General features: G+C 54.5%; 1 protein-coding gene across 1 annotated transcript; it reads left to right on the top strand.

Annotated features, from left to right (window-relative positions):
• Nucleotides 1-1,770: 1,770 nt before the first annotated feature.
• Nucleotides 1,771-26,440, top strand: FBLIM1 (filamin binding LIM protein 1). Its single transcript, XM_034753537.1, has 8 exons — nt 1,771-1,906; nt 12,457-12,570; nt 15,680-15,974; nt 18,990-19,165; nt 22,707-22,833; nt 23,952-24,118; nt 25,187-25,365; nt 26,233-26,440. The coding sequence occupies exons 3-8, from the start codon at nt 15,695-15,697 to the stop codon at nt 26,423-26,425; spliced, it is 1,122 nt and encodes a 373-aa protein (XP_034609428.1). The 5' UTR covers nt 1,771-1,906; nt 12,457-12,570; nt 15,680-15,694; the 3' UTR covers nt 26,426-26,440.
• Nucleotides 26,441-27,942: the final 1,502 nt, after the last annotated feature.

Below are 27,942 nucleotides of genomic sequence, written 5' to 3'. Positions count from 1 at the left end.
GGTTGGCTGGGTTTCCCAGGATCGCTGTTGGCATTTCAACCTTGCCAATGGTAATCCTCCAGTCGGGAAAGAAAGTCCCTGCTTGCAGCTTTCTGAACAGTCTGGTATTCTTAAAGCAGGCGCATCACTCACCTTCCCTGACCAGCCCCCATTGGTGTTAGTAAAGCCTCCCTGGTGATCCAGCAGCCCTTTTGGTTGATGCACTCTGTGGTCTGGTGCTACAACAGGGATATGCATGCCAGCTCTCGCCCCACTGCAGTTTGGGAACCTCATTGCTGCAAAACCAACCACGGCCCATAGTCACACTCCTGAGCAGCAGGAGGCGATTCATGGCCCTGCACACTTGCACCACAACAGCACCTGCGGTGGATTTCCTGACTCCAGCCGGTAATCTGGCATTGCAAGTTTCCACGGTGCGATTGCCACTTGTTTCTCTACTGTCAGTGCAGCTCTCATTTTGGTATGGCTGCACTGGAAGGCTGGGGCGCGCTCTGCACGCAGATCCAGGAACGAGACCTTACATATCCACAAGTTCTGCAGCCACCGCTCGTCATTCTGTACGACAATGTGATCCCACCAGTCAGTGCTTGTTTCTCGGGCCCGGAACCAGCACTCCACCAACGGAAGCTTCTCCGTGAACGCCGCCAACAACCGTGAATTGTTTCTTTCTATGTCCCACAGCAATCTAGCCTCCAAGAAATCATCCTATTCCTGCAGCTCCCCTTGCAGCTCTGCAAATACTGCAGGACCAGGCACCCTGGGCTCGCAATGCTCAGCACAATGGTGCAGAGTTGTGTGAGCTCCATGGTTGTCGCAGACGGCGGACAGCAAGAAGGGACACATGAGTTTGTATGGGTGATTTTGAACAGCGGTGCGAAACATTATGGGATGCAGATGAGATTATGGGATGGAGAACACTGCATTATGGGAAGTTGAGCCCATGTTCCCAGTCACCCAGTGTGACTTGTTTCGGCCCCATGAGGCATTGTGAAACCTTCTCAAAACACCCTGTGCTACAGTGGTGATGAGTTACCCGGTGCACCACTCTCTGCATCAATACCAACGCTCCTAGCGAGGACGTGCACTGCAGACACAAGCAGCGCAGTGTGGACGTGCACAAGTGACGTAATAACTGCAGGGACTGTATGTCTGTCACTTAGCTGGACATAATTTCGTACTGTAGAACTGTCAAATCAATCAAGAATTGACTTAGAAGAGAAACTGACATCCGCCTGCTGAAAACTGACATACCTGTCCAGGGAGCCTCTGGCACTAACTTAACTGAGGTGGTTTAAAATCACACCTTTGTGCAACTTTCTCATGTAGATCTGTCCTTAGATCTCCGGGGTGGGGGGGGGGATTTGTGCCCCTCTCCCTTCCCCCCAGCTCTGCCCCAATGAATAGCCCTTGGTGCTGGCATGGAGCCTTTTCTTGGCCAGTCCCTGTCCAGCCCAGCCTCGAAGCCCCCAAACCTCAGGGATTTAAAATGAAACGGATCCAAAGAGCGAAACAAAGGAACCAGGTGGCGAGGGAGTCTGAGGAGCGGAGGGAGGGAAGGAGCCCGCGGGGTGGCGGTGCAGGGGCCGTGGGGCGCGGGGGGACGCGCCGCGGGTGGGCAGGTGACGGACGGGCCGGCTGGTTTCCTGCGGGGGCCGCGCAATTCCCCTTTTATGGTAAAGCGGCGGCTGCGGGCGGCGTGCGAGGCAGGCTGCGGGGGGGAGGAAGGGGCGATGATGTCAGTGGGGCGGCTCTGCCTTGGCTCCCCGGCCCCCCGCGGGAGGCGCGGCCGGGCAGGAGCGCCAGGGGCCGCGGGCAGCCGTGCGCCGCGCAGGGGCTGGGACCCGGACCGGCGCACGCCGCCGCGCAGCCAGGAGGGACCCCGGGCAGCCGCCCGCCGGTGGGCCAGGTGAGGGGGACAATGGGAGCCGGGCTGGGGCGGGGGCAGATGGAGAGGCCACGGGGTGGGGCTGATCGGAGCGGGGCAGCCCGGGGGGCCCAGCGCTCCCGTCTAGACTCTAGGAAAGGGGCCGGGAGTTGGGGGGGCGGTTAGCGGTGGGGGCTGGGTAGGACCCCCCCCCGCCCCAGGGCTGTGTTTATTGTAGGACCCGTTTGTCTAACCCTTTGTTTTTCAGATCTGCTCATTGCCCCAGCCAGGGGATCTTGCTGGAGTGACTGGACAGGCTCCTGTCCCAGCGCCCCGGGACTGGGGGTGGGGGTGGGGGTTGGCTGTGTGGCACAGGGGGGCCCTGTCTCTGTTCTCACCCAGCGGGAGGCGATATTTTGGGGTCACTCTAATCCCCATATAGTGCCTTGGCAGTGCGGGGATATGGGGCAGCGGCTTTACATGTGCTGTTAGATTAGCTAGATGCTGTGTCTGGGGGGGCTCAGATGTCCCCCCTGTTAGCCAAATGGGCTCGTTTCCCCCTGGAGCTGCCCAATTACCCCAAGGAGGCACGGGAGTCTAGAAGACGGCTTCAAGTTCTTTATTGATCAGTCAGCTGAGCGGGTGTCCCCCTCGACTCATGCCAGAGGGAGGAACACACCTTACAAGCACAACTGGGCTTCTTTTATACAGAGAGATAAACAACTTAGCGTGTTTAAATTTTGCTAACCTATGCATTGTTTAAATTCAGTTCTAGTAGTAATCAGGATACATCTGTTTAGCTTCCCGTCCTTCACATTCCTTTCCCAGGGTCCGTCCAACCCCCTCCCCTTTTCCATATATCTTCTATACATCCTGTATACGTGCAGCTTCATGCATGGGAAACGACAGTGAGAACTGAGATAAGCATGTTTACTGGGATAACAAGCAGAAGCCGAGATAAACATGTTTTTCGGTTTTTGGGCCTAACACCCCCACCCACCCCCCTGCACAGCTCGGGCTGTGGGGGAGATCTCAGCTTTACTGGGCAGTTTCCTCACCAAGAGCCCTGTACCAGCCTCTCGCCCAAAGGCCTCAGTGTGCTTTGCAAATGAGCCTCGCCTCGCAGCGCCCTGGAAGGGAGGCCCGAGCTCAGTGATTTGCAAACTTTTGTCCTGGTGACCCCTTTCACACAGCAAGCCTCTGAGTGCGCCCCCCCCCCCTTATCAATTAAAACATTTGTTATGTATTTAACACCATTATAAATGCTGGAGGCAAAGCGGGGTTTGGGGTGGAGGCTGGCAGCTCGCGACCCGCCATGTAATAACCTCCCAGTCCCCAGAGGGGTCCCAACCCCAGTTTGAGAAACCCTGATCTAGCCCCATTTGGCAGCTGGGGAAACCGACGGGAAGAGCTGTCTAATCCCTTTCCCAAGGGGACATGGTGAGTTAGCGTCAGAGGCGGGCATAGAACCGGGGAGTCCCGACTCCCAGTCCCCTGCTCTACGCTCTAGACATGCTGCTGCGAACGTCGTGAAGCGTGCGCCGGACGCAGGCGTTCGCTCCCCGGGCTCCCGTGCATCTGAGCATGGCTGTCAATGCCAGGATCTGATCCCTGGGCAGGCTGAACGTGCCCGCTGTGCTGTTAATAACTGCTCCTGGGGCACGACAGGAGACAGGCTTCCTTCCAAGGCTAGGAGGACCCCAGCAGAGCCAGCGCAGCCTCCTAAGACACCCCTCTGTTGTTGATCGGGAGTCCCTGTTGGGTTGGAGACCTATAACACGTCCAACCACTGCATTAGACCCCATCCAAACAGCACCTGCAGTGAGCTAATAGGCTGCGTTCTGCAGGCTCCCTCCCTCCATCCTTTAAGGGGGCTGATAACCTTCTGATCGCCTGCCTGGCTGGTATCTGATTCCCCCAGGAAGGAGGGGACGTTGCTGTGTGGACATGAGGAAGCCGTGAGCTCTGCAATGAGGAATGTAACCAGCAATGGTTCATATTAGTCCCTCGGTGCCCAGCCAGCCTAGCCCTTCAGTAGCCAAGGGGCAACTTGGCTTGTTAGGGAGAAATCTGATGGCCACCAAGGCTAGGGTTTAAGTAGTTAGGTGGAGGCTGGCCATGAGATAGTCTTCAGTAACCTTAGTTTGCTTTCACTGACTCTCGGGTAGGTAAGAGCCTCACCCTTCTTTCCCCACCTTAATCAGGTGCTTAGTCACTGGAGGCTTTAACACACAACCACTGTGTAACTAATCTCTAGATAAGATACATATCTGGTACCATCGCCTTGGTATCTGAGCACCTCCCCCTCGCTAGAGGATTTAGCCTCACACATCCCTGCAAGGCCAGGCTGGACTGTTATCCCTTTTGTACAAAGGGGAAACTGAGGCACAGATCCACCAAGGGACTTAGATGCTTAACTCCCACTGGCTTGCCCAAGGTCACCCAGGCAGTCTGTAGCAGAGCGAGGAATTGAACACGGGTCTCTCAAGTCCCAGGCTATTACCCAAGCCGCTGGGCCATCCTTCCCAAGTTATTGGGGGTTTGTGTGATAAACTGTGGGAGGGCCCCCCGCACCTCTCCTGTGCACGTGGTTTGTCCCCTGTGAAGTGCTGGTATTCCAGCAGCAGGGCACGTTGCATGGGGGTTGGAGGGGAGGGATTCAGGATAAGTATTCTGGGGGCGGGGAGGTCTGTTTCCAGCCATACACAGACACTTAGGCGCCCTGATGCAATGGTGATGGGTGCCAGTATGAGAACATGGGCAGACGGACTGTGGGTGGAAGGGGGCAACGGTTGGTTTTTAACGCTAGGGATCACAAGCACACGGGCCCTGCCACAGCCTAGAATGTCGAGTTGTATTGACTGACTCCCCTCTGAGGCTGAGCACAAGTATTTATCCCCGGTACCAGTGGGGAGGAGTACATGCCTCTTTCTGCTCTAGCTGCAGGGGCTATTCCAGTATTATTGGAGCAGCCGACCACAGTCAGGCAAAATCATCAGTGGCAGGAGACTCCACTTTTCTTGTGCCTTGTTTATTCCTGAAAGGCAAAGCAGAAAAGTCTGCGGAGGCCCGAGTGTTTTGTTCCATTCCTCTCTCGGTTTCCTTTGAGAATAAATGCCAGATGCAGTTTTGGCCCCTGGGGGCTGGGCTGGGCCCCGTATAAACATGGTTCCAGATGAAGTGATTTCCAGCATGGCTTGGCCAGTCGGTAAGGGAGGAGCCAAACAAGGTTAAAAAGAGCTGTACAATCCAGCGCTCCGGCCCGTGTCCTCGGTGCTAGAACGGATTGGTGTGCAGAGCTGTTATGACATAAAGATGCTGCAAATGGTGGTTGGGGCAGGCAGGCACCGGAATGTGGGATTGCGTGAGTGGCCATCCTAGGACTAGGCCCTATGGGATAGGTGCTTCAGGACTCCCAGAATGCACTGGTTCAGCCCTGGTTGCAAAGCACACTAGGTGTGGACGCACCAAAAGGGTTATGTCAAGCAGGAACCTGCTAGACCACCAGAAGGACCAGCGGCACCACCAGCGCTTCCTGCATCTGATGCCCCCGCTGTGGTTTCTGGGCTCACCCTGTGACGGAGCATAGTGGCTTTTAGGGGCTCGGACAGGAAAGCTTGCGGCCTGACAGCCTTTCCCCCCTCCACTCCCCCAGGTAGCCCTGGGGAAGAAACCCCTGCCTCTACCACAGCCTCTTACCCTGGCCAGCAAGGGTTAAACAGCTAGGTTTGCTTGGTGGGTGGAGGGCAGTTAGGAATTCTGTAACCAGCTGACCTTGCCTGAGAGCTGGGAGCGCTCAGCCTTGGGAGTGCCAGTGGCCAGGCTTAGTTGCAGCTCCTAGTTAGATCCCTGAATACCATGAAAAAAATCCCTTTTCAGAGTTGCCACAATTTCCATCATCCCTCCGCAGCCGGCTCTGTGCACCTCCGCTCCTGCCGACGAGCAGTGCGGCCTCACGAGCCCGGTTGCAACGCCACTCACTCAGATTTGGCCCAATTTGAGTGAGTGGCGTTGTGACCTAGTGCCTGGGGTCACAACGCCGGGGCACCCTTTCCAGGCTGTTCTTGTCGGGGGGGACAGAGGTGCATGGAGCTGGCTGTGGATCGGCTGGTCCCTGCTAGTGGCATCGGCACCCAAGGGCTGGCGGTTGGAAATGAGCCCCCTGCAGCCTGGCCTGTAGTGAGCTGGATGGGGGCCGGGGGAGCCTGTGCCACCACCGCTGGGATAGGGGTGCCCGGTCCATGCACTCCTGCCCCCTCCAGGCTGCAATGACAACTCATCCGAAGAAGTGAGGTTTTAACTCACGAAAGCTTATGCCCAAATAAATCTGTTAGTCTTTAAGGTGCCACCAGACTCCTTGTTGTTTTTGTAGATACAGACTAACACGGCTACCCCCTGATACTTAACTCCCTCCTGGGGAACCCTGGGGGCAGGGAGCAGGGCTGGATGTGGGGCAGATTGAGGAGAGCAGGGCAGGGTGTCGGGATTTCTATTCTCTCATTTGAGGTATTTTTTTTAACATAAATGTACTAAAAAGAAATAAAACCACATATTTCATGGGTAACATGAAATAACCTGAAATTCTCCCCCCAAAACTGAAAATTTACAAAAGATAGAAGGAATTTCCGGGGGTTCACTGCTTGTCTCTCCCAAGCAGCCGGCCTGAGACCTCCGACAGTGGAGCCCGAGGTTGGTCAGGTCTGGTAAGAGCCTAAATGAAACCCAGCGGCCAGGAAGAGGGGAGATGTGGGCCTGTGCCTCTTTTCTTGAGCTGGAAGCCTGGGTGCGGTTACAGGAACATGGTTGTTGTCAGACTGGATCAGAACCAAGGTCCATCTAGCCCAGGGTGCTGCTTCCAACAGTGGCCAGCAGCCGAGGTGGGATAATCCGCCCCTCACTTAGTCTCATCCTGGTCTCCAATAGCTAGAGATTGGTTTGAAGCTCTGTCCACACAGCCAGATGGTGCTATGGAGCGGGAGCGGTGCAGGCCCTGCGTCCCATGCTAGTTCCCCATCTCGCGGGGCTGGCTCGCTTTCCTGCAGCTGAGGGGAAGGTGATTCCTGGGGGGCGGCCCAGCCAAAAAGGACCCTAGGACCCTGCTCCAGGCTGAGCCCAGATGTTTACACAGCAATGGAACAGCCCTGCGAGCCCGAGTTGGCCAGCACGGGCCAGCCATGGGTGTCTAGTTGCTGTGTAGACAGACCCTCTGTGTCTCAGCCCTCCTCTTAGTAAATGGGGGGGATCCCTCCCGCGGGGGGTGATGGGCGTATTAAGCAGCACACCATGCATTTCGGATGCACTCAGTGAGACCCCGGGGGGAGGCAGAGCAGGGGCTTGCACATGGGTTTGCTATATCCCAGATGAGGGCCCTAAACATGGAGCAGTTGGCTATTCTGGGGTGTCTTGCTCTTGTTTTTGTGACCCAAAACTTGGACGTTCTCATTTTCGTTCCCAAGCAAAACAAAAACAAGTTTGGAAACCTCAGCACATTTTGTAAGCTGGGTGGTTGTTGTTTATTTTCCAGCTAACCCTACCATCAGTTCTCGTTGCTTTCAGCGGTGCTGTGGGCAGCCAGGGTGGGGCCCACACGAAGGTGAAGGCCCCAGCTTTAAACCGATCCAATGACTCTTGGTGCTTCACTGTGGGGGTGCCTGACTTGAGGCTCCTTAGGGCTGGTGAGCACCCAGCACTCCAGCTGTGTGCCTCTGAAAAACCCGCCCCCAGGTGTCTCCTGTTGGACACCAGGAATCAGTGGCTACCCTAGAAAATGTTGGCAAAGTGGTTGACCCAAAGCTGCAGCGACACAACTGGGATTAGAACTCAGTTCCCGTCTCCCAGTCCTGTGCGCGGGCTAGTCAGATGGGAGATAGCAGAACGGTCATGAGGTGAAACATCATCTCCCCAGGGTCTGGCCTCAAACCTGAGTCAGCGCCCAGGCTCACGATGCAGCGTAGATGTATTCTGAGTGTCGCGCTCACCCATTTGACAGAGCTCCAGCTGACCCCGAAGAAAAGCTTGGCTTGCTGTGCTAGGATCAAAGTCCCTGGCAGCATCCATGCGTCTGCACAGCTGTCAACATCTGCCAAGCAGAGAATCTCTTCCCTAGCGTTGAAGGAAATGTGTGTGTATCCTTCTTAAGAAACTCAATTTAATCATTTCCCCCGAGAGAAATTCCTGTGGCATGTGAATAAAAACAAACTGGCCTGAATTCCCTTCCCACCCGTTCCGATTGCAGGGAATAGAAGAGATGATGTGTTGGTTTCAAAGGGGCAGGAGTGCAGTGGGCACGTTTGCTTCCTTGCTTTTAAACAGGGGCATTAAAATCCCTGGATTATGTTGTGTATAAAAACACACATGATGTGTGTGTGTGTGTGCGTGCATGTGCGTTGTGGATATCTTCAAACAAATCTGAAAAAGCCTTTGTCATCTCTGGATCATTTACTAAATTCGGGGAGGCTGGTAATCATTCCACAGCACCCCCTTTGCAAGCAGCCTTTAAGTAGGAGCATAACTTAGGTCCAGTTTGAGGCCCCTTTACTGCAGTCAAGCAGTATAAAGGGGCCTCAGATCTGGGGTGCCCAGCATGAGACACCTAGGTCCTTACTTTCAGAGGTGTTCACCATCCGCAGCTCCCAATGACTCGGCTGTTGGTCCTCACGCGCTCTGGAAGTTGGGTCAGGAGTGTCTGAAGTTGGGTGACCAAACTCGAAGGGACCCTTGAAAATTCAGGCCTCTAAAACTAGCGATGAACCAAACCTGGAACCTTGCATCCATATCCCATTGAAATTTCAATGTGTGTGTTTGGAGGCAAATCCACTCTTCTCATCTGGGTGTCCAGGTTGGATCCAGAGACCCCTTTTCTAGTTCTGTGACTGCAATGCGTCTGGGAAGGATTTCAGCCATTCAGCCATTTTAGGCTGTTAGTTGCATCAGCTGCTGAGAAGGTCTGTGCCACTGAACATGAACTTGACCCCTAGCCTTGATTGGGCCTCAGGCCCTGAACTGGAATCCAGTGCTAGCAAGGGTCTGGACACTGTCTCTTCGGCCCCTCGCTTATCCTATCAAATGGCTATCTAATTCAGTAACTGTAACACGCTTTGGGCTGAAGGGGATACATCAACCTGTCCTCTCTATGATGCTGCTTGAGAAAGGCCAGACAGACCTTTCCCCATCTTTTTATTAATTCTTGATCCCAAGGTGGGACTTGCTACAGACTAGCAGAGATGTCTGATCAAAGAGAATCCCGTGAGTCCGAACCACCCTCCCTCCCTGCCATCCGTCCCCCTGCGGCTAAAGGCTAAACAGCATCAGAACAAAATGCTGATTAATTTTACCGCATGTAGCTGTGAAGTGGAGCGTCTGTGACACACTTTAACTGTTCCCAGGCCAGCAAGTGTGGGGTCCGGTGTTCAGGGGATGTGCTCCTTGGATCAGTGCACCTCTAGGTCACTGGTTTAAGTCCAGCCCGGGTGGGTACTGACTGAAGGTCTTCACCGTCTGATGGTGGCTCCACACGTGTGAACCAGAGAATCCATGGAGAGGTGGCCAGGATGGATGCCAGTGTATGCGCGTGGGCTTGGCTTCTTCCCTGAATGGGGCGTGAGCCAGAGCCAAGCTGCAGGTTTTATCCAGGGCCCCCCAGGCGGCTGGGTAAGGGAGCTAACAGCCTGCAGTTCCACTAATCCCCAACCCTGGGCCTCTGGGCCGGAAGGCTGTACAGACCCTGAGCCTTTCATCTTTCCCACCACAGCCGCAGGGGGGTCGTAAGTGCGGAGCGGGGAGGTTTCTGCCCTGTTCTCTCTACCTGGAAAACGACTTCCTGGCCTGGGAACAGCCCTGGGCTTATTGGGAATGTTTTAAGGAGGCTTGTCCACCAGTCCCCCTGTGGGATCGCAGGCAAGCGGCTTCCTCTCTCTGCCAGTGTCCCCCTCTGTAAAATCCGGGTGGCGCTGTTTGCCTCTCTCCCGGGGGCATGCGTCCACGGGCTGTGAGGTGCATGGATAGACGCTGCTAGAGGTGGGCAGGGGATGCTAAGGGCAGCACCAAGGGTTCTGGATCTTTCCTGTTAAGGCAGCTCAATGGGGCAGTTTCCTCTTCTGTGGGCCTGGTCCCAGGCCACCCCCAACCCCCACAGTCTGCTCCTCACAGCTCTCCTGGCAGGGGCTGGGAGTTCAGGTGGACAGCTCCACAACTGCCCTGTGCCTTTTTACCCAGGGAGGGTGTGTGGTCTAGCGGTTAGAGCAGGGGCCTGGCAGTGAGACTTCATGAGTTTCACTCCCAGCCTTGCTGCTGATCTTGCCCAAGTCGCATCCCCCTCTCTGGGCCTCAATTTCCCCATTTGTCAAAGGTAAAAAATACATTCTGACTTCACCGAGTTGGGCGGGAGGGAGGCCTAATTACACCTCTACCCCGATAGAACACTGTCCTCGGGAGCCAAAAAAATCTTACCGTGTTATAGCTGAAACTGCGTTATATCGAACATGCTTTGATCCACCGGAATCCACAACTCCCCCCACCCCGAGCACTGCTTTACCGCGTTATATCAGAATTCGCATTATATCGGGGTAGAGGTGTAATTACTGTTTGTGAAAGGATGTGAAATTCTCCTGTGCAAGATGCCAAGAAAGTCCATATCATTCTCCGTTTCATCACCCCTTGATCCCGCAGCCACCAATTAATGCGCGGGTTCAGTTACTCGGGGCGTAAGGAATTGCAGGATCAGTGTCCTAGTTCCTCCAGAAAGGGCTGGTCGGCTCTGTGGTCCCAATCCGCCCCTCCTGATTCCAGTTCATCCTGCTTACGGAAATAAATCTTCCAAACCGGGCCCCATCTCAACAGCTCTTCAGTACGCGCAGGAAAGGGGCCGGGGGATTATGTTGTCTTGGGTTTTTTTTCTTTTGAGTGAAAATAAAGGAAAGGAAACATGAGAAGGTGATATTAACATATAATACACTGATGGACAAAGGGCTTGTTTAAAGCCCATGAAAGGAGTCGAGTGCAGAGCTAGGGACCTCCTGCCGTGGCCTGCTGTGACACACGGCTTGCACACGCGTGGCTCCGCAGCACGTATGGTTTGTATAGTCACCAGCTGCTCAGAGGTTCCCCTGGCATGGTGAAGAGGGGGGGGAGATTCTGCCTTAAAGGGACATGATCCAGATAAACAGTCAAAGCTTTGAAACAACTTGACAACGCCTGAGATGGCTCAGACTACAATCAGCCCCCAGTGTCCCGCCCTGAGCGCCACACCATGGAACCAACACTTCCCAGTTTACTTTCCGTCCGGGACGCTGGTGGGCTGCTCTTCTGCGCTTGGCTGTGCTTGGAGCCGTGAGTGAGCCGTGCCCGCCGAGTGGAGCACCCCGTCCGCCTCTGGTGAGGGCTGGGCCTCCTACAGATTAACGAGCCTGCTGCGGCCTTGGCTCCAAGAGTCCTCCTGCTGTTGATCCATTGAGGGGCATCATATTACAAGTGAGATTAGCGTGTCCATCTCTCCTGGGCTGCCCTTTCTCCTTCTCAGCTCCAGTTGTTTTGGGTCCTGGTTCTAATGGGGAAGGTTTACATTCGAATGTGACCTGCAAAGGGTTTGTGCTTATCCTCTGCTTCCTTACAGGGGATGAGGAAACCCCGACAGGGTTTTATTTAGCTCCCAGCACCCCCATTTGAGTTTAACATTAGAAAGTCTATTCATGTTTTTAGCCTAGAAGTCTCCATGGTGGCTGGAGTACAGGGGGACCCTGGTGTCAAGTATCAGGGGGTAGCCGTGTTAGTCTGTATCTACAAAAACAACAAGGAGTCTGGTGGCACCTTAAAGACTAACAGATTTATTTGGGCATAAGCTTTCGTGAGTAAAAACCTCACTTCTTCGGATGCATAGAGTGAAAGGGGACCCTGGACAGTCCTGATATTTGGGGCTTTTTTTATATATAGGCACCTACTACCCCGCACCCCCTGTCCCGATTGTTCCCACTTGCTGTCTGGTCACCCTCCTGGAGTAGGAGTGAAATGAGGACATTATAAGCGCGAAGAAAGCGAAAGCTGAGCTCTTGAGAAGAGAGGACTTTTCATCAGACCCTTGAAAACACACTCTGTTTTCACTAACGTCTGTTTCATGTATATGACCAATTAGCACTTTGGAGAAAGGAAGCCGTGGTTAAAGATGTGATCCCTCTACTCCTCGAATTAAAGTCCAGCCTTTGAGATGTCCAACAGATCCTCCAGAACAAAACTGTTCCGGGCTTTCTTTTTCTTTTTCCATAATCAAGGCAAAAATTCCAATTAAAAACTATTTCCGTAAGTCATCTACAAGTCCCACCACTCCCCTTTTTACTGAAATAAATAAATAAATCCTGAAACTATTATAAGTCTCTTTATACAGAACGGAATGTCCCTTTAGTTCTGCATGTCCCAGCTACGATGGTTTACGCCGAGTGATGTCATCCAGTTTGAAATGGGATTCTAGAGGAAACCTGTGTCTTTAACATTCGGTCCATCTCTTCTGAGGCAGTTTATATGGTTCATAAGCGTCAGGGCTGGGATTTCTGTTCACACCTGCCCAGCACTGATTATAACTGGCTGTGCCTTTTCCCCAACAGGCTGTTCTGGACTGACCACAGCCGCTACTCACATCACTGCTCCTAGTGCATGCCGGGAAGGCAGCTGCTTCAGGAGAGGGATTTTGCCGACTTGTCAGAGGAAAGGAAAACTTGGTAAGAAACTAAAAATGTATTTCAAATTCCTGCTCCGTGTGGTTAGCAGAATGTCCGTCCGGGCTGGCTAAGGTGGCTGGCTGTATTTTTGAAATACGTGGGCCAGGTTCTGGCCCCGACTCTGGCTGTCTTCGGCCACTCCAGCCATGCAAAACAGAGGGAAAACCAGCAGAAGCAGGTACCTGGGGATTCACCTTGACTCCTGGCAAGTCACTGACTCTCTGTCTTGCGTCTCCGTGGGCAGGTCTTCACTACCCACCGGATCGGCGGTAGGGATCGATCTATCAGGGATCGATTTATCGCGTCTCGTCTAGACGCGAATAAATCGATCCCCGAACACGCTCCCCGTCGACTCCGGAACTCCAGCTCGCGAGAGGCGGAAGCGGAGTCGACGGGGGAGCAGCAGCGGTCGACTCGCCGCCGTCCTCACGGCCAGGTAAGTCGACCTAAGATATGCCGACTTCAGCTACGCTATTCGCGTAGCTGAAGTCGGCGTATCTTAGGTCGACCACCCCCTCCCCCCCCAGTGTAGATCAGGGCTATGTTAATAATGCCATATGAGAGGTACAAGGCGGTCTTACAAGACCCTGCATTTCCCTAGTGCTCTTCCCTGGGGATCTCAAAGCACTATCCAAAAAAACACTAGTGAATTGAGCCTCACAGGTCTCCCTCCATGAGACGGGTAAGTATCATTCCCCCATTTTACAGATGGGGAAACTGAGGCATAGATGGGTGGGGGCAGGGGGAAGGGACTTGCCCAAGGTCACACAGAGAGTCCAGAGCTGGGAAGAGCGTCCAGCTCTCTTGACATCTTGGCTTTTAGCCCTTGGCCTCTGCTGCCTCCCTCTTGTGAATCCCGTTTTGCTCAGGTGCTCCAGAGATGCAAAGTCTCCAGCTCCCTGTTCCAGCGCTCAGCGCTTGTGGCCACCCATGTGCTCCTGAAGATCACCAGGAGAGGAGGCTTGTGTGGGTCAAAGAGCTCCTACTTTGTAACCAAGCTATCAGCCCAGTCAACAAAGGAGCTTTCATCACATCGCTGTTTGATCTTCCAAGGGCTGAATTTCCTTTGGAGATATCAAAGGAAAATTCCCCCGCCCTTTCTGTGCACTTACTGTATCAGTGCACTGAATTAACCTGGCCGAGATATCGGTTTGCATAAGCGCAGGCCTCCCCATGCTGTCAGGGCTCTGCCTCCCCCTCCATCACACAGCCTCTCTGGTTTCAGTTGCCCCTGATTAGATGCGATGGCTTATCCTCTCGTTAACGCATGGGGATCGATTTCCAGCGCAGCTTGCAAGGGGGATTTAGCCCAACGGCTTCCGACGATGGCGGTGGCTTTATCCCCAAAGATTGTGCTGAACAGCTCACCGTGTAAGTTTCTTCTGCAGCCCCTGCCCAGTGAGGGTGATGCTGGGTCTCACGGTAATTTACAACAATGCGGATTAGTCTAATTGAAGAGCCATCTGCTGCCCCACCTCTCACCACGGATACTGAGATCGGCAGGATTGGAGCTGCTGGCTCTCAGGGCAGCATAATCCCAAGGATGGGCTGCTCGTGCCAAGGCCCCACTGCTTTAGAACGCTCCCCTTGTCAATGGGAGCCAGGACCCTCAGTACCATCCTTCTGAGCAAGGTTAAGAACTTGTGTCTCTTTTGGGATGGCAGCATGGCTCAGGAGACCTGGGTTCTGTTCCTTGCTCTGACACTGACCTGCTGGGTGAACTTGGGCAAGTCACTTCCCTGCTCCGTGCCTCAGTTTCCCCACCTGGAAAGCAGGGGTAATGATATTTGCCCTCCTTTGTAACGTGCCCTCTTTCTAAAGCTCTATAGAAGAAAAGCACAATGTAACTGCTAAGTGTAGTTATTATTCCTTACATAAATCTACATTAAAAGCACATTAAGATTGCAAAGTGAAGCACTTATAAGTCAAGAAATGCCAATGTGAAGGTTGCCCGCATAACCTTAATTCTGCCCCTTGTGCATATGCATCATGCTACAGCTTCTAGTAATATCTACTTATTTCCACAGGACACTTGACTCATGTAGGGCCTGATCCAAGCCCGTTGGAGTAAAAGAGAGCGGGAGGAACAATGCACAGTGAATGAGGGTGCTGCTCAATATTTAATTTTTACTCTCAACAGTCAGCCCACTGTATCATTTGGGTCCAACGTGCTTAGCTTACGTTACTCATTTCGGATCAATACTGAGCTCAGCTGGATTTGAACTAGTGACTTTGCAGTACAAAAACACCCCACACTGGGACCGAGTACAAATGCCCTGAGCCATCCACTCCCCTTGTTTATGAGCTCATGGGGCCTCGGTGCCTGTGTATGAGGCATTCAGAGGCCTTTGAGTTTCAGGGCTGTAGAAATGAACGTCAATTATAATAATAGTCTGTCCACCTCTCGAACACTTTCGCTCTGAGTATCTCAAAGGGATTTACATGAATTAAGTCTTGTGGTGCCCTGTGAAGTAGATCAGTGTCATCATCTCCATTTTACAGGTGGGGAAACTGAGGCACGGGGACCTGCAGAACAGAAACTGGCCTTTGCCCTGCTTTAATGAGCAAGCTTCCTTCTCAGGAATAACAGCTGTCTCTAGAGAAGGGTGACTGGGGCAGTGAGGAATGTGGTCTTTGCACCTTGTTTGTTGAGAGACCCTACTCCGGGGCCCGGGCAGCACTTTGCTATTCAAACACTTGGCTAGACGCCCCTTGGAGTCACAAGCCAGTTTATTGGATCTCGTTCTGCACGGGTTGGTTGGGGGTTTTTTTTTTCTGACTTTCCAGGAAAGAAGACTTTGAACGCCAGGGTGTGTGCAGCGTAATAACGCTGAGCGTGCACCGGCCAAAAAGGAAATAATTTTATTGCCTCAGGAGCAGCTGGGCATTGCCTCCAACAGCTACCCCTGCACACACACGCCTTAGGTTGTGGGAACAGGAGACACTCTGCATGGGAGGTGCTTGTCTGGGGGCGGCTCTGGGTTCACGTGGTGTGGGAGTTAGGCTGGGCTGTGTGGAATGCTTCCCTGGAAGAGAGAGACCAGAGAGCATCTGGAGAAGTAGCGAGAGCCGTTCCCGGCTTTGTTTTCATTGCTTCTGTTCCTTGCAGAGCCCCTGCTCGAAGATGCTGTCTGGGAAGGTGGAGAAGAGGATTGCTTCCTCCGTATACATTACCCTGGCCCCTCCCAGGAGGGACACGGTCATCAAGGCTGATGTAAAGCCAGAGGTGCGTCAGCCGAGCTCAGACCACCCAAAGGAGGCTACGAAATCTGATGGGACCCACCAGCCCCAAGGGTTGCCACCGAAGAAACTGTCCAACAGCAGCCGTCAGGCTGGTAAGCAGAGCAGCAGGACACTGGGCAGTGCCGGGTCCTCGTCTGGAGCGGCGGGCTTGTCCAACGGAGGTAAGATGAATGCAGGGGACAGACTGCACGGGGCCCGTGAAGCGCATCAGAGGGAGAGTGGGTCGTAATTGACCAGAAACAGGCTCCCGCTGCACAGCTGGGATCCAGATCTGGATTCCAAACACCCCTGCACTCGGGAAGATTTAGTTCAGAGTCTTGGGAAATGGCCTCATTCCCAGCAGGACGGTGCCTGGGCCGTGGTTTACTGCCCGGGGGCCTTGAAGGCTCTATGCCGGGGTGGAGGTGTGAGCCGCCGCTGGGAGGCAGGGCAGGGGGTGTTCTTGTGTGGGGCAGGTTCCTGCCGGAGCCTGCATCTATTCCCCTGGCCTGTGCTCCCAATATGACCCCTCATCCCCCTGCTGCTGGTCCTTGCTTCGAGCCCGACAGGACCAGGCCTGGCTGCAGGAGCGAGGAGGCTGGCCAGCTGGCAGTCCCAGCCGTGGAAGTGAATTAGCTCCTAGGGGTTCTAGGGGGCAAATCACCGTTTGGGCTGGCAGGCTAGGGGCAAGACACCTGCTTGGAAGAGGGAGCAGAAGATGGAGGCGAGACCGTTCCCCTTCGGTGCGTGTCAGTGCAGATCGCTGAGGCCGAGCCCCAGGTCTTTCCATTGACTTCGGGGGGCTTTGCACGTGACGTGCTAGTAAAGTACGGTCCCACCCGGCCCCTGGGTACGTCTTCGGGCGGCTCGCCCAAGCCTCTGCTTGTGCTGCGGCAGCCGCGGTGCTATTTTTAGTGCACTGGGAAGCCCGCTCCTAGCTGCCGTGCAGACAGACTCTGCACAGCCACAAAACTCCCCTGGGACCAGGATCAGGGGCTTCCAGAGAGGAAGGGGGTTGAATTTCCTTGAGCATTGAAATGCATGAGTTTGGGGTCCGCGGCCCGTCTCCCCCCCCCACTCTGCCCCCAGCTGGAGACGTGCGCTCCCATCTTCCCGGCTGCCATCTGCTTTTTATCACTGATCGGTTATCAGCAGTGTTTGCAGCCACCAAGACAAACCAGCCCGGCTGCCTGCTGCATGGTAAAGGCAGTTTGCTTTGTGGGCAGGTTGCAAGTTGGTTGCAAGTCAAACAAACAGCAGGAGAGGAGATTTATTAGGGCATTTGCTGAGAAGGAAGCTAACAATTTGACTTTGCCCCCCCACACACACACACACACCCCTCTCCGCTCCCAAGCTTGAGAGACGTTTTCCTTTGAATAAAATAGTGGAGTCTTTGGGGGCAGGGCCTTCGTTTCCCCCAAACAAGCCGTGGCCCCATGCAGCACGGGAGTGGGGATGCACTATCAAAGCCCAGCGCAGCTTAGCACCCTCCCTTCCCCCTCGTATCTCCAGGTGAAAACGCAGTGGGCACCAGCACAGAAACCAGTTGGGTTCATTCACCCGTGTCTCCCCAGGGCAAACGTATTGCTGAAGTTCCTGTTCCGAGTGCCCTGGGAATGCGTCGCCCCTCCCGGCTGGGCCCAGCTGGGCACGCTTGTTAAATGACCCACGGGCACACACGACACACCTGCCGCACACAGGCTGAGAAACATGCCCATCAGTCACTAACCCACAAAGTCAGCCCAGCAACTCCACCTCCCAGCTAGGTACGGGGGCTGCTCCCGCCTCCTCTCTCTCCTGCAAAGCTCCCAGCAGCCTGCAAGCGCCTGTCCAAAATTCCCCGTGGCTTTGGGAAGTAGGTTTTTCAAGCCCTGTCCACAAAGAGGCCATGTGGAGCAGTGGGACCAGAACCTGGACCCACAGGACTCTCCCACATGATCTAAAGGAGAGCTCGGTTAGCTGGAGCACAGGCAGCCACAGCTGGAGTTGAAGGATCACCTCCGTTAGTCCTCAGCAGTGGCCTGGCGTACGTCCTCTTTGAGGGTGGCGTGATCACTCACAGCCCGTGCATTGCCAGGAGCACGTGCTGGAGACGCACGACGCGGCTGCAGTATTGACGGTGCAGGTTCAGTGCTGCTGGGGCTAATTCTGCTTCGGACACAGAGGAGAGATCAGCTAATCCCCAAAGCCCCTCGATGCCCCAGCGAAACGTTCGGGGCACCAGAGCCAGAGCTGGAGTGGGACTAGTTCCGATTCCTTCACTGGAGCTGCACGGACTTATCTCAGCTGAGAGGCAAAGGGACTGGGATCCCACCCAGCCTTTGCAAAACCAAACCCTGACCGAAGAGCCAGATCAAACCCCCACCTGGCGGTGCTGATCCAAATAAGTAACCAGCAAACCCGGTACCCAGACACAGCTGGCCTGGGGCTGCAGTAACGCTGCACCCTTGCCTGGAGTGATTTCGTTTATGCTTTAATCAGCATTTGTTTCCTCTTGATCCCAACAGACGGGCCATGTTTTCTAGATGTAGGCTCCTCGCTTTGATGTGCAGCAGGAGAGAAGCTGTGATGAACAGATGTTCTACGCAGGGGAACTGCATTCGTTACTTTTCTCCTGCCAACTATCCAACACCACTAATGCTCCTTGGCGGGGGGAGGGGGTGCTTTTCCAAGAGCAGGACTTTCCGGTAGTAATGATCAACTTTGTTAATTTCATATCAGCAAAGACAAGAATGGGCCCTTCAGCTCTGGGTTAGAAGTGGTTTCATCACCCAGGGCACCCTGGGTATCACTGCTACCTGGAGACTGTTGCAACGTGAGACACTTTCGGACCATCCAAGAATCCTGGGAAACTTGACCAGCCTCAAGGCCTGGATCCGGGGTGGGGGCACCCTGCTCCAAACACGGCTTTCCCCTCTGCTGCACAGAAGTGGAGGCATCCGTGTGTCTCGGGCCGAAGGGGGAGATTGGGCAGGGCCGCTAGGAGAGGAGCAGGGGCAGGCCTGGGACACACACATTCTGTAAACACACACGCCTGCCAGCCCCAGGGGTAGGTAAGGGATTTTAATCTCCAATCCGGCCCTGTTCACCAGCACGAAATTAACCTGGTGTGATTCAGGTCCCCTTCGCTCAGCATGTCAGTTCCTCATACACCCTACTTCATGCCAGACTCCAGCCTTGTGCCTTGCTTGTTTCAGGTTTCTCCTCCTTTCCTCGTCCTGTCCTGACCGACATTCCCACAGGCTCGGACCCAGAGAGCCCCCTGCCATCTCCTCCGCCGTATCTTCTGTCCAATGAACTTAACGCCCCGTTGTTGGAGACGCTTTGCCCTGATCTGCAGAAGCTGCACATGAGCTCACCTGTGAGCCAGCAGGTATTGATGGAAGGTGGGAGGAGGAGGTTTCATGTCATGGCTCGCCTGGATGTTTTTAGCCCTGGTGCCCAAAGAACAGCATCGAGAACCCTGAGGGAGGGCTGGTTGGTGGTCACGGCACTCACTTGGGAGACCTGGGGACAAGCCTTGCTCTGCCACAGACTTCTTGTGTGACCTGGGGCAAGTCACTTAGCCTCTCTGGGCCCCAGGTCCCCCATCTGTAGAATGGGGATAATAGTCCTGCCCTGCCACACCGAGGTGTTGTGAGGACACATGTGCTGAGGACTGTGAGATGCACAAATCTTGTGAGCTGCTAGGAGCTTATGACAATGGCCGTGTGAGTCACTACACTAGAGAAGCTGATTGGTTGGGAGACTCGGAGGAATTTCCCCCTTCTCCCTTGTGTATGTTTGAACAGCTGTTCTGTCTAATCTGTCACAATTCCTTGCGTACCCTAGTGCTGAGTCTGCTGTCCAGGGGGGTAGAGTCGAGATCTGAACCTCGCGGCTCTAGAGACACAAGCCTGCAGGGCCTTGTTACGCCGGTGCAGCACCAGAGCGATCTGTGGAGAATCAGGCCCTTAAGCGTTACCCGCAGGCTTTGCAGAGGTCCAGAGAGCCTGGGCCCCTCTCTTCACACTGCCAGAGGCCTGACGCTGGCCCAGCCTGTGGTTTAATGCAGCCTGGAGCCGCTCTGAGGAGAAGCGCCAGAAAGCCGACCTTCTGCTTGTTGTTATTTTGGGATTTCGATCACGTTCAGCTAAATCAGCCCAAATTCTGCACTAGGGCAGAGCCTCCAGTCATCTGAGCCCAGAGCCTTTGGTACTGAGCGTCTTTCCTGCTGAAGGGTCAGCGCTTCATAGCGTCTGGGGAGGACGCACCGTCCCCAGGCGCGTGCAGCATTGCCGGGGATCAAGGCCCGGCATAGCTGCTTGCGCTGCCGTTGGTACCCGTGGGCGTCGGCAAAACTGTGGGTGGAACAGTAGGGGCCTGGGTTGGGACTGAGGGACGTCGGCACAGCTCCAACCTGCGCTGTTCTTGGCTTAATCCAGTCCCTCGCTTTCATCAGCACTAAATTCAAGGCACAAATATTGTCCAGATCCCTCCCAGCCTAACATCTTACCGGAAAGGACCCACTCATTCCCCTGAGAAACCCCACAAGATTTGCCTTGCAGCTGCACTGAGCTGGCAAACCCAGCCTTCGCCCGCGGGGTAATAGCAACCATCTCTCTTGTGCTGCCCATTAAACTCCCTGGCTCGGAAGACCTGAGCATATTCCCCCCGACGGGTCCAGTCAGCTGCATATTCATGTCCTTCCCCCCTTCCCTCCCCGTCTTGGGCAGTGAAGTTGACCAAAAATAACAGCGCCTGAAGGATGCGGATGTTTAGTCTGATTCTGTCATCGACGGCTCTCTGCCATCTCTCTTTGTATGGAGGAGCCAAGCAATCCCCTGCCCCTCTCCAGGGCAGCTGAGGCAGAGAGCAGCTGGCTCCTTCGCTCCAGCCAGTGAACGTCCTGCTTCCGCCATCCCAAGCTCCCTGGATTCCCATCTCACGGTGGATCAGCTGCTGCTCGTACACCCCGATTGCCAGCTAGGCCGCTGCCTGGTTTGCTGTTTGCATGCTGCATTCTCGAGCCCTATGGACTTGCCCGAGCCAAGCTTGTCTCTCTCTCCTGCTCTCCCTGCGCCTTCTGCTCTTGGCACGGGCCTTGTCTCTGTCCCTCCATGCCAGGTCCCCTCTATTGGTGCAGTGACCAGTAACCACCTGAGCCCACAGAGCATTGTTGTATCGGGATTTTAGGAAAGCTGTGGACAAATTGGAGAGTCCAGAGGAGAGCAACAGAAATGATCAGAGGTTTGGAAAACCTGACCTATGAAGAGAGGTTGAAAACACTTGGTGTGTTTGGTCTGGAGACGAGAAGGCTGAGGGGGGACCTGATAACAGTCTTCAAATAGGTTAAGGGCTGTTAGAAAGATGGGGATCAATTGTTCTCCACCTCCACCAAGGGTAGGACAAGAAGTGATGGGGGCTTAATCTGCAGGAAGGGAGATTTAGATTAGATATTCGGAAACCTTTCGAACTCTAAGGAGACTTCAGCACTGGGACAGGTGACCTAGGGAGGCTGTGGAGTCCCCGTCATTGGAGATTGTTATGAATAAACTAGACTAATGCCCAGGGTCAGATTAATCTTTTGTGGCCCTGGCGCCTGGACCATGGCCCTGCTCTGCCATGAGGCCCTGCCCCCACTTGGCCTTTTCCCCCCAAGGCCCTGCCCACCGCTCGCACAGGGGGAAGGGGGCAGAGAGGAGCGACGGGGGGGAGGGGGCGGAGAGGACCGGGCAGGGCCTTGGGGGGGGGGGGGGGAAAGAGGCTGAGTGGGGGTGGGGCCTCAGGGCGGAGCCTGGGTGGAGCAGGGGGCGGGGCCACGGTCCAGGTGCCAGGGCCCCTTCTGAGTGTGGGCCTGGGGCCTTGGCGCCACTGTAAACCCGGTACTGCCTGTGCCTGTCAGGGATGAGCTAATTTTACTTAGTCCTGCCTCGCCCAGGGGGCTGGCCCAGCTGACCTCTCGAGGTTTCGTCCAGCTCCACGGTACAATTCTCTGCCCCAATCGCGTTTCATCCCGGCACGTCCGAAAGTGCAGATGAGATGCAGCGATGTCACGGCGCACAAACTCCGAGAAGCAGCTACAAGCCCGGGCTGGCAGATCTCCGCAGCGGTTCCAAGAACATAAAGGAGCCGGCCGTGTTATAAACAGCAGAAATAAAACACAGAGCCAGACAGGAACGTTTCCAGCCACCTCCCTCCCTGGTGTAATTCCAGTGAAATCAATGGGGTTGCCCAAGGATGAGAAGGTCTGTTTATGGTGGTGATTTCTACTGTCAATGCAAATCTGTGGCCACTGGGAGTCAGGGACTTTTTGAGATGAGAGGAAGGATGGTCTTGTGGCGAGGGCAGGGCTGCGACTCAGGAGAGCTGGGTTCAACAACTGGACTTCCTAGGCAATCGTGGGCAAGTCATTTAAAACAAAATACCCGCACCGTGCCTCAGTGTCTCCATCTGGAAATGGGGGGTAACGATCCTCGCGTTCTCCTCCCCTTTGTCTGTCTTGGCTATTTAGACTTTGTGCTCTCGGGGGCAGGAATGGTCTCGCACTGTGTGATGGCGCTGCTATGTGCTAATAGCAATAATAGCGCCTGGTTCGTACCTAGCGCTGTCATCAGCAGATCTCAAAGCTCTTGCCAAAGGGCAGTGTCATTCTAAAGGTAAATGTCGCTATTCTCCGGGCAGAGGTTTTAATTTAAAACGGGATGAATTTTCTAGCCCTTCGCTATGTCCCCGGTGCCTTGCTGGCGTGTCTGTCTGACAGCCTTCAGAGCCGGCAGGATTCAAACCCCATCGTCCCCCACCGGCTGTCACAGGCCCAGAACGCTGCAGTCGTTAGCCAAGCCTTCGACCGGCTGGGTTTGCACAACGGAGCCCTCGCAAAGCCTCAGCCAGCCGCCCGCCCCAGCTCAGAATGGCTTTTTCCTCTTCATCAGGCCTCCTCCACGTTCCCAGCAGAACCGAGGCAGCATAAAATCCAGCCGACCGGTCTGGAGCAAGCGGACGAGCGCCAGGCCCCGAAACAGAATGTGAATGGGCTCCTGGAAAGAGACATTTCCACAGGTAACTGCCAGAGTCCATTAATAATATCTCGCTCTTTGACAGCGCTTGACCTCCATAGATCCCATGATGCTTTGCAAAGCTGCGTGTGCTTTACTATCCCCATTTTGCAGATGGGGAAACTGAGGTATGGTGATAAGTGACTTAACCAAGCCCACGCAGTGAGTCAGCGGCAGAGTCAATGCCAGGTTGCCAGGATCCCCAGCTTCATGCTCTGTCTGCCAGATCCCAACTGTCCCTACAGGTCTCAGTTCTGACTTCAGTGGGGCTGCATTCACCTGGTTGTTAGCGAGGACCGATCATGCAGTAATGGAAGGATCGGGTTTTGCTAGCTCCCAGCAGCGCTCTCCTGGCCCCGGACACACAGAGCGTTTAAGCAGAGGAGTTTCTCAGGCAGAGTCCTGGCCATCGGTGTGAATGGGAAGCTGCAGGGAGAATGGGCAGCCGTGCTGAGAATGTCTAGTTAGCTCAGGGATACGCACCCTCAACGAACCGGAGAGACGCTTGGCTATCAAATGGAGTTGCACAGCTGGTGGGTAAGGGCTGGAGTACAGACCCATGTGGCACCCACAGCAAAATGCCCTGCAGAGCAGGGCCCACCATCCCTTCTGCTGTGTTTGTACCGCACCCAGCACAGCAGGGCCCCGACTCTGGCCTTTGGGTGCTACTCAAATGCAAATGTTAATCATAACCTGTGCAGGGGGCAGTGTGTCCGGTCTGTGCCCAGCAAGCAGGCAGAACCGAGCGCTGGTATCAGCAGCACCAGGGCTGGGAGTGGCTGCAAGGCTGTTGGGGAACGGGGCATTGGGAGCCTGGGGATGGGAAGAGGGATAGCAGGAACCTCACAATGCGGGAGACTGGTGGCGGGGGAGCTTGCCTGGTGCTGGGGCCTGTGATTGGAGGAGAAGGGGAGGTGGGGGATTGAAGACACTGGTGCATTCTTAGGTGATCCTCACCCCCTCTACAAAATATACAAGACCAGCCCTGCAGCCTGGCTTTATCCCCGTGGTGTAACCATGCCCCCTCCCCTGGTGAGCTCTCTGCAGCATCTAACCAGCTGGCAGATGCCGGGTGATTTACTGTCCTTGGCCATAGTAAAGTGACTTGATTCTTTCTTCCAGTCTGTGCCTTTTGCCACAAGGCCATTGCCCCCCGGACCCCGACCATAGAAGCCATGAACAGACAGTACCACGCGGACTGCTTCACGTGCCGGACATGCCACAGCCAACTAGCGGGGCAGCGCTACTACCAGAAAGAGGGCCGGCCAATGTGCAACTCTTGCTACAAGGTCAGCGCAACGGGCTCCTGGTCGTCCCAAGAGGCCAATGTCGTTCTGTTCTCAGGAGTCAAATCCGGCTTCCGAGGGAGCCCCTGGGAAAGTAGGAGGGGTTCAGAGTTCGGCAAGACTAGCCAACCTGCAAGGGTTCCTCAGATACAGAAGTGCCCTACTCTGGGAAGACCCATCTTTGTAATGCCACCGCTACTGGCTCAGACACGGGTCTGTACAGAACAAGGGCCTGATCCTGTGGGGTGCAGGGTGGTCTCAACTCCCAGGATCTTCGGGAGGAGAAGTGAGGGGTAGGTTAGCCTGAGGATCAGTCCCAAGCAGATCTAAAGCAGGGAACGTGCCTGGTGCTGAGAGCTGGAGACTGGGAGTCCACGTTCCATCCCCAGCTCCGTGTCACCTACCGCAAGTTGTGTAGGTCAGCGTTTCCAAAAGTGGCCTCTTGCTCCATGCGCCCCCAGTTCTGGCAACTCACCTTGAGGCACCCGGCTTTGGTTTTCAGTAGCACTGGGTGTCTTCAGCTTCAGCGCTCTGAAAATCAGGCCCCAGGTTCGTGTCATCAGCCAGCCTTGATCCAAGCCGCTTTTGGCAATCTAGATCTTCATGTCTGGGCTTTAACTTTAACCCCCTGCAAAACAGAGCCAACATGCATTTAATTTATGAATGTTTCGGAATGGGCTTGGAAATACCTAGCTGAAAAGTGCTACAGGAAGGCCAGGGATTCTCATGGTTACAGGCCAGAAGGACATTTGTGTCCTGGGAGCGTTTCCCATCCATTCGTGTCGTTCTTTGCGAAGCAGCAAAGGCTGCAGTCTTCCATTGGCTACGGTGACCATAGAGCCACGGGGCTTAGCAGGCAGCTTCTAGCATGGAGGCGTGAATGGCTCTGCCAGTGTGCCGGGAGGGTCTCTGAGACCACGCACAGCATTGAACTCTGGTTCCTCCCAGCTCTCTGGCCTGGCCAACCTCCCTCACTGCGTAGGTGAGGGCTGAATTGGGGGCGCAGCGAGGGGCGAATGGTACCATCCACCTCTGGTTTCTGCGCTTTATCTGCCTCTCTCCTTCCCGCAGGACACGCTGGAGAAATGTGCCAAGTGCCAGGGTCTGATCCTGGAGCACATCATCCGCGCCTTGGGGAACGGGTACCATCCCGAGTGTTTCATGTGCTCCGTGTGTGGGCGGAGCATCGGGGACGAGAGCTTCGCCGTGAATGACCAGAACGAGGTGCACTGCGTGGATGATTTCTACAGGTGCGATACGTTATACGTGGCACGTCGGAGGGGTAGAAAGCTAGAGCGAAATCGCCTCTGCACCTAAACTACCCTCCTCTGCAGCTTAGAGGGCCCGATTCTGTTCAAAAGGTAAGTCTTGCGCACGTGAGACAACCTGAAGGGCCCGATCCTGCAAACCTTCCCTCCAGCAAGTAGCCTTTACTCATCCAATTCATCCCCAGGGCTCTTTGCCTGAGGAGTGTCTCCTTAGTATGCTGCTACCGAAGCCAATGGAGCAGGGTTGGATGCCAAGCCCGCAGGTGCAATAGATTCGATTCTCCCCCACTTTGCATCTCAGGGAGGCGTTACTCCCCTGGGCAAAGTGGGGGTGAGCGACACCCAATCAGAATCTTCCATTCACCCCCGTGGTAGCATTTGACCGGGGCCCTGCGATGCCACCAGGGTGAGTAACGGCCCTCGGCTGGAGGGATGCTTTTCAGGGTAGCGTCCTTCACTTTGTGTCTTGTGTGCAAGACTTATTTTTTTGCTCAGTTTCCTCCTTTAGTTCAATGTCTCCATTATTCACCCCCGTCTAGTTCACACTGCAGTATCCCTAAACACCGGGGCTGACTCTCCTCTCATTCACGCCGCTGTGGTCGTCAGCGGAGTTCCACCAGTGTAAAGCTAGCGTCAAGGAGAGCAGAGACAGGGCCACAAGTGATTTCCTGGATAGCTCGGCCTGGCACCCAGCTCATTCCAGTCCGTCTGCCACTTCCGTTTCACGTGCAGTAATACAGAAGCCACGTAAAGTAACGTGGATCTAGCTTTAAATTGTGCTGCGAATTGCTACAGCGAATGGGCGTGGCAACTGCGGTGGCATAAGAGGTTGGCCGTTTGTTTCATCAGGAAGTACGCCTCCATCTGCAGCGTCTGTGAGACACCCATCATCCCACAGGAGGGGAAAGATGCCTACAGGATAGAATGCATGGGGCGAACCTTCCATGAAAGCTGCTATCGCTGTGAGGTAGGTCCTGCTGGGATGCTGCCGATTTTCTATCTTTTAAATAAACTCTTGGTGGCGGAGGGTGTAAAGTCCTAGAAACCACCCGGAGGCAGCCCCAGACAAACAGGATTTTATTCCACAAACACAGGTTCTCTCCCTGGGTTATTGGAGAACTAAGTAGGTTGCTCATGGCCACGTCACTTCCTGTGGCCAAGCCATTGCTCAGACATGCAGGTGAACAGGGATGCTTTCCACTCCCCCCCACTCTGCAGCACGCACAGTTCAGAGAGTTCCAGGAACCCCTCCTGGTTCTGCAGCGGGCTGGCTTTACTGAGCACCCACCCCTTGTACTCGGCTGGGTGTGTGGAGCGTGTCCCTGGAGGTGGTGGGTGCCCGGCTGGGTGCGTGGAGCGTGTCTCTGGAGATGGTGGGTGCCCAGCTGGGTGTGTGGAGCGTGTCCCTGGAGGCAGCGGGTGCCCGGCTGGGTGTGTGGAGGCTACCCCTGGAGGTGGCGGGTGCCCAGCNTAGACACTTTTTCAGAATTAAAGAGACCTTAATTCAGTTTATCTTAATTCACTTTTTTGGATTACCTTTCCTGAGGGTCCCTGTGTTGACAAGCCTTTGCAGTTCAAAAGGAATAACTGAGCATTCGGAACTGATGGAGCTTCTGCCAGAAGCTACAGAGCGCTCGGACCCTGGACGATGCTCTTTCCGTTCTTTTGCTAGTGGGGAATGGGCAGTGGTTTAGGTACTTGCTCAGGGTATCAGCACCGAAGTCCTGGCGATACCAGGATCAGAACCAGGGTTTAAACATGCTTCTTGCCAGTGGTCACCTGTATTCCATACAGCTTTCCAGGCACTCCCCTGCCGGTGCAGATAGCCGCTTTTCTCCCTTTTTAAGAAAGGTGCTGTGACGGGTTGGATCATAGAAACCCCCTTGGGGCTGCCAACTGATGTGCCAAGACTACTTCTGCCCCTGCTTTCCCTGCCCGCCTGGGACTCTGGAGCCCTTCCTGGTTGTGCCAGACACGCTTGCCGGCCACAAACACAGACCCAGGTCTGAACCACGTCCCACAAACTGCAAGTTTAACTGAAAGCAGCTTAAGAAGTGTTCCTGTCTTTAACACTCAGATGCCCAACTCCCGGTAGGGTCCAAACCCCAAATAAATCCGTTTTACCCTGTATAAAGTTTAACAGGGTAAACTCATACATTGTTCACCCTCTGTAACACTGATAGAGAGAGATGCACAGCTGTTTGCCCCCCCCCCCCCCCGGTATTAATACATACTCTGAGTTAAATAATAAGTAAAAAGTGATTTTATTAAATACAGAAAGTAGGATTTAAGTGGTTCCAAGTAGTGACAGACAGAACAAAGTGAATTACCAAGCAAAATAAAATAGAACACACAAGTCTATGCCTAATACAGTAAGAAAACGGAATACAGATAAAACCTCACCCTCAGAGGAGTTCCAATAAGCTTCCTTTTACAGACTAGTCTCCTTCTAGTCTGGGTCCAGCAATCCCTCACACCCTGTGTTGTTAAGTATCAGAGTATCACAGTATCCTCTGTTGTTACTGTCCTTTGTTCCAGTTTCTTTCAGGTATCCTCTTG

Source organism: Trachemys scripta, chromosome 19, assembly GCF_013100865.1.
Source record: "Trachemys scripta elegans isolate TJP31775 chromosome 19, CAS_Tse_1.0, whole genome shotgun sequence".
Classification (NCBI taxonomy): domain Eukaryota; kingdom Metazoa; phylum Chordata; order Testudines; family Emydidae; genus Trachemys; species Trachemys scripta.
The sequence above is the reverse complement of the archived record's forward strand: the minus strand, read 5'-3'. Positions and strand labels throughout refer to the sequence as shown.

Bases quoted from the DNA above. Each gene is read 5' to 3' on its own strand.
- FBLIM1 (XM_034753537.1), top strand. From the start codon at position 15,695: ATGCTGTCTGGGAAGGTGGAGAAGAGGATTGCTTCCTCCGTATACATT. The intron at 15,975-18,989 runs GTAAGATGAATG...TGCTTGTTTCAG, and splicing joins GGCGGGCTTGTCCAACGGAG to GTTTCTCCTCCTTTCCTCGT. The intron at 25,366-26,232 runs GTGCGATACGTT...TTGTTTCATCAG, and splicing joins TGCGTGGATGATTTCTACAG to GAAGTACGCCTCCATCTGCA.